The following is a 19,555-nucleotide window of genomic DNA, read 5'->3' as shown; positions in this document are numbered from 1 at the left end:
GCAAAACCACATTCTGTACACGTTACAAAGGTGTAGCTGTGGAAGGAAAGGACAGAGAATAGAGAATATGTGGTGAATTTTGAAACTAAAAATATTAAAATGACAACTCCATACTGTCACACACCTTAAACCCTATTTACAGGATGAATGGGACAAAATAACACCTGAAACACTTCATCGCTTTCTGTCTTCAGTCCAGAAACATCTTGTAAGTGTTGTGAGAAGGAATAGCAACATTACAAAGTAATAGAAAGCTTTACTGTCCCAAATTTTTTAATGTGTTGCAAGAATCAAAATTGAAATAAATGTTTATTTTGAAAACAATAAAATTCATGAGGTAAAACATCAGACAGTGTACTGTTGTATTGTTTTGAGTGCAATACAGGTCAAAGATTATTTACAAATCATTGTTTTTGGTTTTCATTTTTAGTTCATTATACTGTCTCAACTTTTAATGATTTGGGGGTGTACATTTTCAGACTTTCTTGAAAAGAAGTGAAAAGAAATATGATAAAATTTTATAAAAATATCGCTGTAACTTGCAACTGTTGCTCCGTTATTATGAGGGGTCCCCCCTGAGATTTGACTTGGACTTACATTTTATTACTTGGGAACATCTCTGGTATAGGACAGAGTTCGGGATGCCAATCCTTCATTCAAACTGAGTGACTCGGAGCCTAATGCAAGGTGAAAGATGAGCTGATACAAAAGAGTCCTGGTGTCCTAGACATGCCAATTTATACTGGAAAAACAGTTACTAAACTATTATTATTTAAATTGACTATTTTACCCATGCTTACATATGATAAAAATATGAAATTGAAAACAATTACCATTCTATTTTTACAGTATGGAAATAATTTTTGTATTGTTTAACCACTACAGCATTAATCCTAACTGCCAGAACTACAAGCTCTGCAACCACAAAATCTACAGACACAGCTACCAGCACAACAAACTCCACAACCCCTACAAATACAGCTGCCACAACGAGAAACTCCATGACCACACATGCCACCATGACAAATTCCACAACCATAAACTCTTCAAACACAGCTGCCACCACTACACATTCCACAACCATGAATTTTACAAACACAGCTGCCACCACTACAAACACCTCAACCACTAACTCTTCAAACACTGCTGCAACCAGGACAAACTCCACAACTACTAACTCTCCAAACATAGCTGCCACCACTACAAACTCCACAACCACTAACTCTCCAAACACAGCTGCCACCAGGACAAACTCCACAACTACTAACTCCACAAACACAGTTGCCACCACTACAAACTCCACAACCACTAATTCTCTAAACACAGTTGCCACCACTACAAACTCCACAACCACTAATTCTCTAAACACAGTTGCCACCACTACAAACTCCACAACCACTAACTCTTCAAACATCGCTGCCACCACTACAAACTCCACAACCACTAACTCCCCAAACATAACTGCCACCAGGACAAACTCCACAACCACTAACTCTTCAAACACAGCTGCCACCACTACAAGCACCTTAACCACTAACTCTTCAAACACCGCTGCAACCAGGACAAACTCCACAACCACTAATTCTCTAAACACAGTTGCCACCACTACAAACTCCACAACCACTAACTCTTCAAACATCGCTGCCACCACTACAAACTCCACAATTACTAACTCCCCAAACATAACTGCCACCAGGACAAACTCCACAACCACTAACTCTTCAAACACAGCTGCCACCACTACAAACACCTTAACCACTAACTCTTCAAACACCGCTGCAACCAGGACAAACTCCACAACCACTAATTCTCTAAACACAGTTGCCACCACTACAAACTCCACAACCACTAACTCTTCAAACATCGCTGCCACCACTACAAACTCCACAATTACTAACTCTCCAAACACAGCTGCCACCACTACAAACTCCACAACTACTAACTCTTCAAACACAGCTGCCACCACTACACATTCCACAACCATGAATTTTACAAACACAGCTGCCACCACTACAAACACCTCAACCACTAACTCTTCAAACACTGCTGCAACCAGGACAAACTCCACAACTACTAACTCTCCAAACATAGCTGCCACCACTACAAACTCCACAACCACTAACTCTCCAAACACAGCTGCCACCAGGACAAACTCCACAACTACTAACTCCACAAACACAGTTGCCACCACTACAAACTCCACAACCACTAATTCTCTAAACACAGTTGCCACCACTACAAACTCCACAACCACTAATTCTCTAAACACAGTTGCCACCACTACAAACTCCACAACCACTAACTCTTCAAACATAGCTGCCACCACTACAAACTCCACAACCACTAACTCCCCAAACATAACTGCCACCAGGACAAACTCCACAACCACTAACTCTTCAAACACAGCTGCCACCACTACAAGCACCTTAACCACTAACTCTTCAAACACCGCTGCAACCAGGACAAACTCCACAACCACTAATTCTCTAAACACAGTTGCCACCACTACAAACTCCACAACCACTAACTCTTCAAACATCGCTGCCACCACTACAAACTCCACAATTACTAACTCTCCAAACACAGCTGCCACCACTACAAACTCCACAACCACTAACTCTCCAAACACAGCTGCCACCACTACAAACTCCACAACCACTAACACTTCAAACACAGCTGCCACCGCTATAAACACCATAACCACAAACTCTTCAAACAAATCTGCCACCAGGACAAACACCACAACCACTAACTCTTCAAACATCGCTGCCACCACTACAAACTCCACAATTACTAACTCCCCAAACATAACTGCCACCGGGACAAACTCCACAACCACTAACTCTTCAAACACAGCTGCCACCACTACAAACACCTTAACCACTAACTCTTCAAACACCGCTGCAACCAGGACAAACTCCACAACCACTAATTCTCTAAACACAGTTGCCACCACTACAAACTCCACAACCACTAACTCTTCAAACATCGCTGCCACCACTACAAACTCCACAATTACTAACTCTCCAAACACAGCTGCCACCACTACAAACTCCACAACTACTAACTCTTCAAACACAGCTGCCACCACTACACATTCCACAACCATGAATTTTACAAACACAGCTGCCACCACTACAAACACCTCAACCACTAACTCTTCAAACACTGCTGCAACCAGGACAAACTCCACAACTACTAACTCTCCAAACATAGCTGCCACCACTACAAACTCCACAACCACTAACTCTCCAAACACAGCTGCCACCAGGACAAACTCCACAACTACTAACTCCACAAACACAGTTGCCACCACTACAAACTCCACAACCACTAATTCTCTAAACACAGTTGCCACCACTACAAACTCCACAACCACTAATTCTCTAAACACAGTTGCCCCCACTACAAACTCCACAACCACTAACTCTTCAAACATCGCTGCCACCACTACAAACTCCACAACCACTAACTCCCCAAACATAACTGCCACCAGGACAAACTCCACAACCACTAACTCTTCAAACACAGCTGCCACCACTACAAGCACCTTAACCACTAACTCTTCAAACACCGCTGCAACCAGGACAAACTCCACAACCACTAATTCTCTAAACACAGTTGCCACCACTACAAACTCCACAACCACTAACTCTTCAAACATCGCTGCCACCACTACAAACTCCACAATTACTAACTCTCCAAACACAGCTGCCACCACTACAAACTCCACAACCACTAACTCTCCAAACACAGCTGCCACCACTACAAACTCCACAACCACTAACACTTCAAACACAGCTGCCACCGCTATAAACACCATAACCACAAACTCTTCAAACAAATCTGCCACCAGGACAAACACCACAACCATAAACTCTTCAAACACAGCTGCCACCACTACAAACACCTCAACCACTAACTCTTCAAACACAGCTGCCACCAGGACAAACACCACAACTACTAACTCTCCAAACACAGCTGCCACCACTACAAACTCCACAACCACTAACTCTTCAAACACAGCTGCCACCACTACAAACACCTCAACCACTAACTCTTCAAGCACAGCTGCCACCAGGACAAACACCACAACTACTAACTCTCCAAACACAGCTGCCACCACTACAAACTTCACAACCACTAACTCTTCAAACATCGCGGCCACCAGGACAAACTCCACAAGCACCAACTCTCCAAACACAGTTGCCACCACCATAAACACCACAACCACAAACTCTATAAGCATAACTGCCGCTGCTACAAACTCCACAAACACAGCTCCCACAAGTACAAAGCCCACAACCATGAAATTCACAAGTACAGTTGCCACAACCACAAACTTCACAACTACAGTTACCCCAAACACAGGTATGATTTTCATCCATTACATTCTTTATTTGCCAGAAGACCAACATTTGACCATAAAGTTTAGAGATCTATTCAGACGTGATGCATTTGTGGAGTGTTTTTTAGTCTGATTAAGCAGATGCAATTAAAATTGTACTGATCATGTTATTCAATCACTTTACACCTATTTAATTTCATGTTGCTAGCAAATATTTTTATATCCTATTTTATTTGATTCTGATTTTATTCCATGGTCTTTGCTTTATCGATCATAATTACCTGGACAGTGTTATCTGTTTGCTGAACATGATCCTGAGATGAACTAGTTTTGTGAATATTGTTTGGACACACATTTCCTGATTTAGAATTTCTCTTTTTAATGAATGCAATAATTATTCTTACTTCTGTTCATCTTCTTTCCTCTAGTACTTCCAAATGAATATCTGATGGACATTGACATTTACACAAGGAACATAGTAAACCTTAATCTACTGCAGAATATTTTGGAAACACTCAGTTTACCGTTAATAAATACTAACATCAATGTCACTGAAATTAACATCACTACAGGTAACCAGTGTTTCAGTTTCTCTTGAATCTCATATTGAAAATGTCAAAATTTGTTGTAAGCCTGTCATAACAATTTTTTTTTATAAATTTGAAAAGTACAGCAAATGTAGTGAGCTCATCCTTAGATGTCCCAAATATTAATTATATGTAAAGATTTTTTGTTTGTTTGTTTGTTTGTTTGTTTGTTTGTTTGTTTGTTTGTTTGTTTTTCAAATAATGGCACTATATAGAGCATATTACAAAGAATGAAATAACAAAAACACACCACATCATGTTTTTCTGAATCATCTTTTTTGTTCTATAGTGTGCATCTTGAGTGATGGTGAATATCAGTGCATGTGTGAGGATCAGTATTTCTGGCCCTATGAAATGTGCATCGTATATGGGGCTTGTGATGACAGCATGGATGGCTTGTGTGGCTGCATCAATGCTATTCCAAGTGATGGACAGTTCTGCCAACCAATCAGTGAACTGACTAGTATGTATGAAGTATTACATAAAAATTGGACCATGTAAAGTTTATCCATTCATCCATCCATCCATTATCTCTAGCCACTTTATCCTGTCCTACAGGGTTGCAGGCAAGCTGGAGCCTATCCCAGCTAACTATGGGCGAGAGGCGGGGTACACCCTGGACAAGTCGCCAGGTCATCACAGGGCTGACACATAGACACAGACTCACACTCATGTTCACATTTACGGTCAATTTAGAGCCACCAATTAGCCTAACCTGCATGTCTTTGGACTGTGGGGGAAACCAGAGCACCCGGAGGAAACCCATGCAGACACGGGGAGAACATGCAAACTCCACACAGAAAGGCCCTCGCCAGCCGCTGGGCTCGAACCCAGGACCTTCTTGCTTTGAGGCGACAGTGCTAACCACTACACCACAGTGCATATAAAGTTTAGTCTTTCATTATTACATTTGCATACAGTATCATTTTTTGGCACAGTTGGAATACTTATTGCTGGTTTGTTTGCTAGAATACAAACCACATATCGCATCAGGGGCGGCACGGTGGTGTAGTGGTTAGCGCTGTCGCCTCACAGCAAGAAGGTCCTGGGTTCGAGCCCCGGGACCGGTGAGGGCCTTTCTGTGCGGAGTTTGCATGTTCTCCCCGTGTCCGCGTGGGTTTCCTCCGGGTGCTCCGGTTTCCCCCACAGTCCAAAGACATGCAGGTTAGGTTAACTGGTGACTCTAAATTGACCGTAGGTGTGAATGGTTGTCTGTGTCTATGTGTCAGCCCTGTGATGACCTGGCGACTTGTCCAGGGTGTACCCCGCCTTTCGCCCGTAGTCAGCTGGGATAGGCTCCAGCTTGCCTGCGACCCTGTAGAAGGATAAAGCGGCTAGAGATAATGAGATGAGATGAGATGAGATATCGCATCAGGCAATGGTACCACTCAATTTTTTTTCTTTTAACTTTAACACCAAACCAACCTTTCAGCTGTTCATTGGCAATACAAAAATACGAAAGCTCATCAGATAAATATGAAAAGGAAGAAGGGACACCAATTTTACCAGAAGCACAATTTTACTGTACGCACAAATAATTAAGTAATATCACACAAGCAAGAATGTGGTTATAGTCAATATCAGCATGCCTTTGATTAGGTTAGAGCACAAGTATGTAGGGCAAGTGCTATCGGTAATTAGCTGGCTAGATTTGTATTTTCTTGTTCAAGGTTCTTCTGGTAAAATTGGTGTCCCTTCTTCCTTTTCATATTTATCTGATGAGCTTTCGTATTTTTTGTCAACGGTATTGTTTGCCATGTTCACTGACATAAATTTGAAACATATGACTTTATAAATTTATCCTTAATGAGCAAGCCTGAGGTGACAGTGGCACAGAAATGCTCCCTGAAATGACATAAGGAAGAAACAGCTTGCGTGATTATGAATAACCCACTTCTACAACTCTGTCCCAGATGACCAAAAAGTGTAATTGTATAACCAGGAAATTCATTATAGTTTTAGGATGAAGTTTATTTTGTTGAAGTTATCAGCTGTTTACTGCTGGAGACTTGAGCGCAAAACTGTTCATGGCAACTGCAGTCCTAAGGTTACCGTGGCAATCATAGTCCTAAACCATCATAGCAAAACTGTTTGTATTAAGTGTCCAAAGCCATCTTCTATCTTCTGATGTGATCATTCGGTATTTATGTTTACTTTTTTCCTCCAGTGCTTCAGACTGAATATCTGCTGGAGATTGAAATTAACACAATGAACATAGCAGAACTTAATTTCCTGAAGAAGATTTTGGAGATACTCAGTTTACCCTTAATAAATAGTAACATCCATGTTACTGAAATTAACATCACTACAGGTAATCAGTGTTTCAGTTTCTGTTGAATCTCATTCTGAAAATGTCAGAATTTGTTGTAAGTCTACTGTATCTGTTTATTATAAAATCCACCAGTACAGCAAATGAAGCGAACGCATCCTTAGATGTCCCAAAAACCAATTCCATGTAATTTTTTTTTCAAATAATGGCATTATATAGAATGTATTAGAAAGAATGAAATAACAAAAACACACCACATCATGTTTTTCTGAATCATCTTTTTTGTTCTACAGTGTGCACCTTGAGTGATGGTGAATATCAGTGCATGTGTGAGGATCAGTATTTCTGGCCCTATGAAATGTGCATCGTATATGGGGCTTGTGATGACAGCATGGATGGCTTGTGTGGCTGCATCAATGCTATTCCAAGTGATGGACAGTTCTGCCAACCAATCAGTGAGCTGACTAGTATGTGCAAAGTCCATCCATCCATTCATCCAGTAGCCGCTTATCCTGTCCTACAGGGTCGCAGGCAAGCTGGAACCAATCCCAGCTGACTATGGGCGAGAGGCGGGGTACACCCTGGACAAGTCGCCAGGTCATCACAGGGCTGACACATAGAGACAAACAACCATTCACACCTACAGTCAATTTAGAGCCACCAATTAGCTTAACCGGCATGCCTCTGGACTGTGGGGGAAACCGGAGCACCCGGAGGAAACCCACGCAGAAGTATTACATAAAAATTGGACCATGTAAAGTTTAGTCTTTCATTGTTACATTTGCATGCAGTATCATTTTTATTGGCACAGTTCTGGTACTTATTCCTGGTTTGTTGAAGTTATCAACTGTTTACTACTGGAGACTTGAGTGCAAAACTGTTCATGGCAACTGCAGTCGTAAGGTTATCATGGCAATCATAGTCCTAAGCCATCGTAGCAAAACTGTTTGTATTAATTGTCCAAAGCCATCTTCCATCTTCTGATATGATCATTCTGTATTTATGTTTACTTTTTTCCTCCAGTGCCTCAGACTGAATATCTGCTGGAGACTGAAATTAACGCAATGAACAAAGCAGTACTTAATGTACTGAAGAATATTTTGGAGACACTCAGTTTACCCTTAATAGACAGTAACATCCATGTCGCCGAAATTAACATCACTACAGGTAACTGACCTTTCAGTTTCTTTTGAATTTTCATACGTGAATTGCATTTTTGTTCTAGGCCTATTGTATCAGCTTATTATATGAGCCACATATGAAGTCAGACAATTTAGAGACTGTGTTCATTAGTTGTAACAGATAAGTAAAGAAAGATTTTCCACAAATTTAAAATATGTTCTTGTGTGGTTGTCCGTCTGCCCAAGCATGATCTATGCAACATGGTCCAACATCTACTTAAAATTATTAATACAATGTCGCAAATCCATTTTTAAATCATTGCTCTGAACATGACACCTGAAATGATCCAATATGTTATAATCGTTTTGCCTTTACACAAACTGTTTGTTAAATTGCAGCATTGTTTTAAAAAAGACATACCCGATCAAATTTTCCTAAATTTTCTTTCTGTTTTACAGTGTGCAGTTTGAATGGTACTGAATATCAGTGCAGATGTGAGGATCAGTATGTCTGGCCCTATGAAATGTGCACAGTATATGGGTCTTGTGATGACATCACAGATGGCTCATGTGGATGCATCAGTGCTCTTCCAAATGATGGACACTTCTGCAAACCAATCAGTGAGCTGACTAGTATGCATAATGTATCGCATAAAAATTAGCACATCTAACATGTGGTCTTTCAATCTTTCATTTGCATATAGTGTCATATTTATTGGCACAGGTCTGGTATTTATGAACCACATGTAGTATCAGACACTGCTTCTAGTGGTGTTATCCACTAGCATTAACCTTTCACCTGTGTAATGGGAAAGCAAAACTGACCATCCTACATGAACAACACACATTATTTACTATTGTGTACATAAATAATGCACAATAATGAACAAGACCATCAATGATGGCGTAGCTCACTCCGGCCCCGTCTAGTCCACAAGGAATGATCTAAAGTGGGCCACCTTGCACAATAAATGTTGCAAGTTATATACACTATATACAAGCTATATACACCCTAGGAATACCTACCTGTCTGCCAGAAAGAATACAAAACGGTGAGGAATTGACAGAGAAGAAGCGATTTTTGTTGAATTGCTCATTAAGTCTTACTTAGTCCATAACTTTATGAATAATTGTAATTAAGTAAATCTGGGTAGAAGTTATATGCACCCTAGGTACCCCTACTTTCATGCCAGAAAGAATCAAAATCAGTGAAGAATTGAAGGAGAAGAACTGATTTGTGTGGAAACTGCCCGTTAGGATTTAATTACCCCATATCTTCATTATTAATTGCAATTATGCAAATTTGGGTAGAAGCCTTATGCACCCCAGGCAGACCTACTTTCCTGCCAAAAAGAATAAAAAATCGGTGAAGAATTGAAAGAGAAGAAGCGATTTTCGTGAAATGTGGACAACGATGGACGGACGATGGATGACAGACAAAGGACAGATGATGGACAACACATGATGGCATAAGCTCATTGCCTATCGTCCAGATGAGCTAATAATGAAATAAAGCAACATTTTTCACATTTTTTCAGATATCTGCATGTTAGAGTAGTTTAACTGTTCTTTGAGTTTAAGGAGTTATACCCCTGTAATTTATACAATTACATGTGGCCAAATACACTATGTGGCCAAAAATATGTGGACACCTGGCCATTACACCAATTTGTGTTCCTTCCCCAAACAGTTGCCATCAAGTTGGAAGCACACTATTGTCTAGAATGTCTGTAGCATTATATTTTAACTTTACTGAAACTAAGGCTACGTTTACATTAGACCGTATCTGTCTCGTTTTCTTCACGGATGCACTGTCCGTTTACATTAAACCGCCTGGAAACGCCGGGAAACGGGAATCCGCCAGCGTCCACGTATTCAATCCAGATCGTGTCAGCTCTGGTGCTGTGTAAACATTCAGAATACGCGGATACACTGTGCTGAGCTCTAGCTGGCGTCTCATTGGACAACGTCACTGTGACATCCACCTTCCTGATTCGCTGGCGTTGGTCATGTGATGCGACTGCTGAAAAACGGCGCGGACTTCCGCCTTGTATCACCTTTCATTAAAGAGTATAAAAGTATGAAAATACTGCAAATACTGATGCAAATACTGCCCATTGTGTAGTTATGATTGTCTTTAGGCTTGCCATCCTTCCACTTGCAAGTGGTAAGTGATGTGCGCTGGGATCACACACACACAGCGGCTCAGTCCCGAATCACAGCTTGTTCACTTCACTCGCGTGCTCTGTGAGCTGCGCAAGGCCGGAGTGCGCACCCTCCAGAGGGCACTCGCTGTTCAGGGCGGAGTGATTTGGAGCGCAGGATGCCTGCGGAGCCGAGCGTATCCGTGTATTGGTATTGCTGTGTGCACACAAATCGTGTATTGGTGTTGCTGTGTGCACACTAATCGTTTTAAAAACGTTAATCTGATGATCCGCTGATACGGTCTAATGTAAACATGGGCTAAGAGACCCAAACATGTTCCAGTATGACAATGCCCCTGTACACATAGTGAGGTCCATGAAGTCAAGGTTGGAGTAGAAGAATTCAGATGGCCTGCACAGAGCCCTAATCACAAAACTCATTGAACACCTTTGGGATGACTTGCAATGATGACTGTCCCCAAAGTCTGACTGCACAGCATCATTGCCTGAGCTCATTCATGTGGCCAAATGGACGCATCCCTACAACTATGCTCCAAAATCTACTGGAAAGCTTTCACAGAAAAGAGGAGGTTATTATAACAATGAATGGGGACTAAATTTGGAATGGGATATTCAACAAGCACGTATGAGTGTTATGGTGACGTGTCCACAAACTTTTGACCATATAGTGTATCTATTAGGCTTACATTTCCTCATTCTAAAAATTAGTTTCACGGTAGGTACTGAATAATCTATAGTAGTTACTGATAAATATGATGTAAGATGCATAAATAAATACTAACCTGTAACTTTAATTGCCTAAATGAATATTTCTTAATATTGCTTGTTTTACCTTTAAACGCACAAAACACTACAGTACAGCACTATAACGACCATACCTATGTTCCTTCTCAATTTTTAAATTTTATTAACAATAATATCATTATGAGGGGTTTCTGTTCACTTATTTCCTCCAGTGCCTCAGACTGAATATCTGCTGGAGATTGACATCAACACAATGACCAAAGAAGTGCTTAAACTGCTGAAGAATATGTTGGAGGCACTCAGTTTACCCTTAATAAATAGTGACATCAGTGTCACTGAACTTAACATCACTACAGGTAATTGAATTTTCACATTCTGTTGAATTTCATACTCAAAATCTGTCACTGTTTGTTCTGGGCCAATTGGATCCACTGATTATATGAGCCACTGAGACGTGAAGTCAGATCAAAGAATTCAGAGATTGCCTTAATTTAGTGTAACAGAAAACTAAAGAAAGATTTCACCTGCCCAAGTATCACCTATGTGACCCTGTCAAACGTGTACTTAAAGCAATGAACACAGAGAGGTATCCTTATGTCCCAAACAATTTTTTAAACTCATTGCTCTAAAGACAATATTTTAGAAATTATCAAATAGTGTGCACTTTATAATCATTTTGACTTCTCTAGAACTGGTTTTTACAACCCCATTTCCAAAATAATTGGGACACTGTGTAAAATATAAATAAAACAGAATGATTTAACTTTTTTTAACATTAATATTGCCTTCCCAGATGTGCACGCTACCTATACATTGTGCACTAATGCTCCCTCATACTGTCACAGATGCTGGCTTTTGAACTGTGCACTGATAACAAGCTGGATGGTCCCTCTGCTCCTTTTCAATGGGAGACAGGTCTGGACTGCAGGCTAGCCAGTTTAGCACCCACACTCTTTTACTATGGAGCTATACAGTTGTGATAGTGCAGAATGTAGTTTAACATTTTCTTGCTGAATTAAGCAAGACCTTCCCTGAAAAAGATGTCCAGATTAAAGCATGTTGCTCCAAAGCCTGTATAAAACCAGTTTGCAAATCATGCCCTATATTTAATTGAATATAGTACAAAGACAATGTGTCAGACATTGAAACTGAGAATTTTTTTATTAATGTTTGAAAAATATATGCTCATTTTGAATTTTACACCAACAACACATTTCAAAAAAGTTGGGTCAGGGGCATGTTTACCACTGTGTTGCATCACCTCTACTTTTAACAACACTCTGTAAATATTTGGGAACTGAAGAGACAAACTGTGTAGTTCTGAAAGAGAAATGTTGTCCCATTCTTGCCTGATATAGGATTTCAGTTGCTCAACAATTCAGGTCTCCTTTGTCATATTTTATGCTTCATAATGCACCAAACATTTTCAGTGGGAGACAGGTCTGGACTGCAGGCTGGCCAGTTTAGCACCTGGACTCTTTTACTATGGAGCATTTGTGATAGTGCAGAATGTAGTTTAACATTGCTTTGCTGAAAGAAGGAAGGCTTTTGCTGAAAAAGATGTTGTCTGGATGGGGGCATGTTGCCCCAAAACCTGTCTCTATCATTCAACTTTAATAGTGCCTTCCCAGATGTACAAGCTATGCATGTGCACTAATGCACCCTCATACCATCACAGATGCTGGCTTTTGAACTGTGCACTGATAACAAGCCGGATGGTCCCTCTCCTCTTTAGCCTGGAGGACGTGGTGTCCATGATTTCTATAAAGAATTTCTACTTTTGATTCATCAGACCTTGGGACAATTTTCGACTTCACTTCAGTCCATCATAAAAGAGCTCAGGCCCAGAGAAGGTGGCGGTGTTTCTGGATATTGTTTATATCTGGTTTTAACTTGTGTTTGTGGATGCAGCAACAAAATGTTTTCACGGACGATGGTTTTCTGAAGTGTTCCTGAGCCCATACAGTGATTTCCATTACAGACATGTGTCTGCTTTTAATGCAGTGTTGCCTGAGGGCCTGAAGATCACAGGCATCCAATGTCAGTTTTCAGCCTTGTCTCTTGCATACAGAGATTTCTTCAGATTCTCTGAATCTTTTAATGATATTGTGTACCATAGATGATGTGATCCACAAATTCTTTGCAGTTTTACATTGAGGAACATTATTCTTAAATTGTTGCACTGTTTGCCCACAGAGGGTTTCACAGAGAGGTGAACCCCTCCCCATCTTTACTTCTGAGAGACTCCGCCTCCCTGGGATGCTCTTATTTATACCTAATCAGGTTACTGACCTGTTGCCAAGTAATCTAATTATTATTATTTTATTCTTTTTTAACATTACACAACTTTTCCAGTCTATTGTTGCCCCTATCCAAGCTTTTATCCCCCCAACCTTATAAAATGTGTTGCTGGCACTAAATTTAAAATGAGCAAATATTTTTCAAAAAAAGAAAACAATAAAATTTCTGTTTCATCATTTGATATGTTGTCTTTGTCCTATTTTCAATGAAATGTAGGGTTTCTGTTATTTGCAAGTCATCACCTTCTGTTTTTATTAACAGTTTACACAGTGTCCCAACTTCTTTGGAAATGGGGTTGTAAATTATAGCATCATTTTAACAAAAACACACCCGTCATGTCTTCCTGAAATTTCTTTCTATTCCACAGTGTGCCTTTTGAATGGTACTGAATATCAGTGCAGGTGTGAGGATCGGCATTTGTGGCCGTGTGAAAAGTGCACATTATATGGGTCCTGTGATTACAACGCCAGTGGCTCGTGTGGCTGCATCAATGCCATTCCAAATGATGGACACTTCTGCCAACCAATCAGTGAGATGATGGGTATGTATGAATTCTAGCATGTGTAAAATAATCTTTAAATGCCCTTTTAATAAAATTTATTAGCATACAATAATTACTCTTAAATGAGAAATGCATTGAAGCTTGTTTGCAAGCTAGAGTGGTTTTGATAAATCAAAGTTAGGAGTTATTTTAATTATGCTATTGTGTTTACCTTGCAGATATGTCACCATGTACAACAGGTAAAAATAAAGTAAAATTTTATATATATATATATATATATATATATATATATATATATATATATATATATAATGTATAATATATGTGTGTGTATGTATAAACCCACACACATTGTGATGATTACTACAGTTTGAACATTTTTCTCTACTATTTCATTTCATAGATATGTGAAAGACAACTGTTCAGTTACTTTTACTGTACCGCCTTAAACTGAGTGTCTGATCAGTATTGATTCTGAGCCTGAAACTGTAGATACCGCAGTCAATAACTGACTGGAAAACCTTTAGTTTTTCTCAGATGAAGCAGAAGAAAACCAGGAAATTTCTAGTATCTTTTCTTACAGATGTGTTCTAAAACTGGTTGTTGTTGTTGTTGTTGTTGTTGTTGTTGTTTTTTACACCTGTTGCATATTTTATCTTTCACATTTGTTGTTGTTGTTTTTTTCTTCCAGTTACCCATGTCATAAGTTTCTCACTGAAAATAAATGAAGAATTTAACTTTGCACTTAGCAACACCTCTAGTGGAAAGTACAAAAAGTATACAAATGCAATTGTGGATTCCGTAAGTTGTATGCTAATTGTCCTTCTTGTATTATTATTATGATTATGATTATTATTATTGTTGTTGTTGTTGTTACAGAAGGAGTGTTATTGTTGTGGTGTGGATTTCTGCGATTAGAATTAATTTGACTTATCAGACATTTGTTGTTGTGTTTTTGTTTTTTAGATTAATGGGAGTTACAGCAGTGTATCTGCCTACAAAGTCAATTCTGCAACTGTGACTGGTTTCAGGTGATGTTGTTGCTGTTGCTGTTATTTCTTGCTTTCTTTATTTTTAAATATGTCAAGTTTAAATGCATATTTAAAAGTCTGCCACAGTTTATCCTATTTATTCGATGAATTAATGAAATTAGCATTGAATTTGATTAAAATGTGGTTCTCAGATCATCCTGAACACAGTAGTGGTTGAACATCTAGACTATATAACTCTAAATCAATACATATTTATTCATTTTTAATACATCCAATTAAATTATGTATACAGAAACCACTGGTTCATCCTGTAAGCTGTGGTTTTATTTATCAAACAACTGGATTTTTAGAATTTTGACTAAAATTCTTCATAAAGGTGCTGGTTTTGATGGATGTTCTGTGTTTGTAACAGGCCTGGCAGTGTGATTGCAGACTTCAATATTAATGCAGCAAGTGATAACCTTGACCTGGTATCAGCAAACCAGCAAGTAATCGCCCAGCTCCGAAATCAGGGATATAATATCAGTGATGATGCATTCAGTCGAACTGGTAGCAGATTATTATTATTATTATTATTATTATTATTATTATTATTATTATTATTATTATTATTATTATTATTATTATTCCTACTACTACTATCATCATCATCAGGGGCAGTTGGTATAAATGAACTAGCAGGGCAAAACTCCACAATCTTGCAAAGATAAAAAGACATACCAAATATTTTAAAGTGGATTATTTTATATTTTTCTTGTTTCTTTTAATAAAAAGGTTATCAGGCTTAGTATTTGGAGAAACACAGCATGAAGCCAATGTTAATGAACTGAAATGCATAAAATATTTTAAATCATGAATGTAGCGCTCTCTTTCTCTCATGTGTGTGTGTGTGTGTGTATGTGTGTGTGTGTGTGTGTGTGTGTGTGTGTGTGCAATATAATGCATTGCTTAATCTGAATAATCTCATTATTAAGCTCTTGATAGATTCTCTAACACTGATTAAATAAATGAAGTGAAAAAATTGATAAAGCCTCAGATATGTTCATGGCTCTGTGTTTCAGTTAAGGATGGGCTGTATCAAAGCAGAGACCAAATATATCCAGAGAACAATTTGACACTAACTTGTAACACGAAAGTAAATGACAGCATAACATGGAAAAAGAATGGATATGACCTTGTACCATCAGATAGGATTTTAATTTTTAAAACTACACTTGTTGTGAAAGAGACTACTCCTAATGATAGTGGTAAGTATAAAAAAATATTACTGTTACCATGTTACTGCTACACAACGACTATAAAAACAAGTGGCTTTAGTGTGAATGTTTGTGAAGATCGTCATTCTTTAATCAAACCTTTAATATATTTTGAGTATATATTGAGTGTCAGTATATAGTCAAAATACTTATGTATATAAAATCTAAGCAAATGTTCAATATGTTTTCTAATATTAATATTCATTAACCATTTTCTGGGACTTGTGTATAGTCAGGCCTTTCTGATTATATTATCTCAATGTGTAAAAAATTGTTGTATGTTAATGCATTGAAAATAAAAGGGACATGACATAGTTCACATCTTTATTTCTTTTTTTCCCCTTTTCCTTATCAGGTGTATATGAATGCAGAACAACAATGAACTCAATGCCTTATGTTATCTGGCAAAGCATTATGATTCCAGAGCCCAATATCCAAGTAAACAGTTCCAAAGATTTTGAATGTGGGAACATCACAAAAAAACTACAGTGTTGTGTGGAGCCGAGCTATAACGTGACATGGATATCCAGCAGGGATTGCAGTGAAAAAGGTCATATACTCTTACCTTTTTATAATTGATGTGGATGGTCATGAACAGATAAACCATATATCAGAAGAACGAGATAATATGATATTTAAAAAAGGATCCAGTAAAAAAAAATTCTGATTAGCATCTCTTTATTCAAAGGAAAGTATCTTGTTATTATGAGATAACTAATAATTGGTAAGAGATATGAATTAGTGTAATGTTCTACAATATACACCACATGGTTACCAATTGGGCGGCATGGTGTAGTGGTTAGCACTGTTGCCTCACAGCAAGAAGAAGGTCCGGGTTCGAGCCCTGTGGCCGGCGAGGGCCTTTCTGTGTGGAGTTTGCATGTTCTCTCCGTGTCCGCGTGGGTTTCCTCCGGGTGCTCCGGTTTCCCCCACAGTCCAAAGACATGCAGGTTAGGTTAACTGGTGACTCTAAATTGACCGTAGGTGTGAATGTGAGTGTGAATGGTTGTCTGTGTCTATGTGTCAGCCCTGTGATGACCTGGTGACTTGTCCAGGGTGTACCCCGCCTTTCGCCCGTAGTCAGCTGGGATAGGCTCCAGCTTGCCTGCGACCCTGTCGAACAGGATAAAGCGGCTAGAGATAATGAGATGAGATGAGGTTACCAATTGAACATCTGTCAAATTGCACAGCTGACAGACAGATTTTTTTCTCATAATAATAAATAGTAAAGTAATATTTGTCCTGGGATAATGGGAATTTTTGTGGTAGTAATGGGATACTATCAGCAACCCCAAATCAGAGAAAGTTTCTACATTTCAGGTGTGCAGCACATTCCAAAAACATCTGTCACTGTCATTGAACATGTGTCAAATTGCACAGCTGACAAAATTTTTTTCTCATAATAATAATAAAAAGTTTTTCAAATAGGAAAGCAATATTTATCCTGGAATAATGGGATTTTTTTCTGTAAGTAATAAGATACATATTATTATTATTATTATTATTATTATTATTATTATTATTAAGAAGATGATGATGATGATGCTTTTCTCATCATGAGATGTGATCTAATAAGATGCATTTGTAATGAGATTGAGATACTTTTCGTATTAACAATATGCTCTGAGTAATAATGATATGACTTTCTTGTAATGAGATGTTTTATAATAATAATAATAATAATAATAATGGTGGCACGGTGGTGTAGTGGTTAGCACTGTCGGAAGGTTCTAGGTTTGAGCCCAGTTACTGATGAGGGCCTTTCTGTGTGGAGTTTGCATGTTCTCCCCGTGTCCACATGGGTTTCCTCCGGGTGCTCCGGTTTCCCCCACAGTCCAAAGACATGCACGTTAGGCTAATTGGTGGCTCTAAATTGACCGTAGGTGTGAATGAGTGTGTGAATGGTTGTTTGTCTCTATGTGTCGGCCCTGCGATGATCTGGTGACTTGTCCAGGGTGTACCCCGCCTCTTGCCTATAGTCAGCTGGGATAGGCTCCAGCTTGCACAGGATAAGCGGTTACGGATAATGGATGGCTGGATGGATAATAATGCTTTTCTGAACATGGATAATGGGATGTTTTCTAATAATAATTATTTTTTTTTCTTATAATAACGTGACATTTACTAGTAGTACCGTACTACGATACTTCCATTGAAATAATGAGATGTTTTGTAATACCTAATTGCTTTTCTCATAGTGAGATGTTTACTAATAGTAACAAGATAAAGATAAGACATCTTGTAATCGCAAGACACTTTTCTTGTAAGAACAAGATGTTTCATCATAATAACGAGATGCTGACGGGTATTATGTGTGGCACCACTGTGCTTCCATATATTATAAAGAAATGCGTTCTTCATTTTCAGTGCAGTGATTTGCTGAATGATAATTTTCCCTGTCTTTAAAACATTAGCTTCATATTGCCTTTAAGATAGGAGGAGTTTTGAACCACTGCCAAAGACATGCAATTTTAGAAACTGTAATTAATGAACATGCTTTCCAATGAAGGTACCGCAACTTTAAATTTGATACCTGGTGGGTGCGTAAGTTCCAGTAGAATAACTAGAACCAAACAAAGGGAACTCGCACACCTATATGCCGATGTAATAATGCACTTTTATTGCATATTGAAACAAACAAAAAGTGCTACCCAAGTGAAAAGTGCAAACGTTTCGGTCACAATCAGACCATCCTCAGTGCAAACAATTAAAAATAAAGACATGCCCATATATAGACAAGGCCACGTACACGGAAAACAGGTAGTAGGCCTACAACCAAGCTTGAATACAGGTTAGGGTGCATGGATAAAGACATCCTATCATCAGTACCGTTCCTGTTATGATTTAACTAATGACATAATTTATAGTCATAATAAATGTCAAAAGGAAAGAAAAAAACAACAAAAATAATAAAATATATATATATAAAAATAAAAACACAGGGAAAAAACATCAGACAATAAGCGTAAGACTAAGTGTACAAACTATTCATAGAAAACAAGTCAAGTCAAAATCATCATTCAATCCTGTTTTCCGTGTACGTGGCCTTGTCTATATATGGGCGTGTCTTTATTTTTAATTGTTTGCACTGAGGATGGTCTGATTGTGACCGAAACGTTTGCACTTTTCACTTGGGTAGCACTTTTTGTTTGTTTCAATATGCAATAAAAGTGCATTATTACATAGGCATATAGGTGTGCGAGTTCCCTTTGTTTGGTTCTAGAAACTGTAATTAGACACTTTTTTTAACAAGCTAATTTTTTTTTACGT

General features: G+C 38.7%; 1 protein-coding gene across 1 annotated transcript in view; it reads left to right on the top strand.

Moving 5' to 3' along the window:
• Nucleotides 1-19,555, top strand: part of LOC132873038 (uncharacterized) — a 34,893-nt gene that overhangs the window by 11,691 nt on the left and 3,647 nt on the right. Inside the window, exons 5-19 of the mRNA XM_060908243.1 lie at nucleotides 886-4,371; nucleotides 4,777-4,920; nucleotides 5,225-5,398; nucleotides 7,103-7,246; nucleotides 7,498-7,671; nucleotides 8,228-8,371; nucleotides 8,785-8,946; nucleotides 11,447-11,590; nucleotides 13,903-14,076; nucleotides 14,256-14,276; nucleotides 14,729-14,838; nucleotides 15,004-15,068; nucleotides 15,442-15,578; nucleotides 16,091-16,276; nucleotides 16,641-16,835. Of these exons, the coding sequence (XP_060764226.1) occupies nucleotides 886-4,371; nucleotides 4,777-4,920; nucleotides 5,225-5,398; nucleotides 7,103-7,246; nucleotides 7,498-7,671; nucleotides 8,228-8,371; nucleotides 8,785-8,946; nucleotides 11,447-11,590; nucleotides 13,903-14,076; nucleotides 14,256-14,276; nucleotides 14,729-14,838; nucleotides 15,004-15,068; nucleotides 15,442-15,578; nucleotides 16,091-16,276; nucleotides 16,641-16,835 (5,460 nt within the window). The remainder of the gene's footprint in view (nucleotides 1-885; nucleotides 4,372-4,776; nucleotides 4,921-5,224; nucleotides 5,399-7,102; nucleotides 7,247-7,497; nucleotides 7,672-8,227; nucleotides 8,372-8,784; nucleotides 8,947-11,446; nucleotides 11,591-13,902; nucleotides 14,077-14,255; nucleotides 14,277-14,728; nucleotides 14,839-15,003; nucleotides 15,069-15,441; nucleotides 15,579-16,090; nucleotides 16,277-16,640; nucleotides 16,836-19,555) is intronic.

This window comes from Neoarius graeffei, chromosome 25, assembly GCF_027579695.1.
Source record: "Neoarius graeffei isolate fNeoGra1 chromosome 25, fNeoGra1.pri, whole genome shotgun sequence".
NCBI lineage: Eukaryota > Metazoa > Chordata > Actinopteri > Siluriformes > Ariidae > Neoarius > Neoarius graeffei.
Note: the sequence above shows the minus strand (reverse complement) of the source record. Positions and strands in the feature narration are given on the sequence as shown.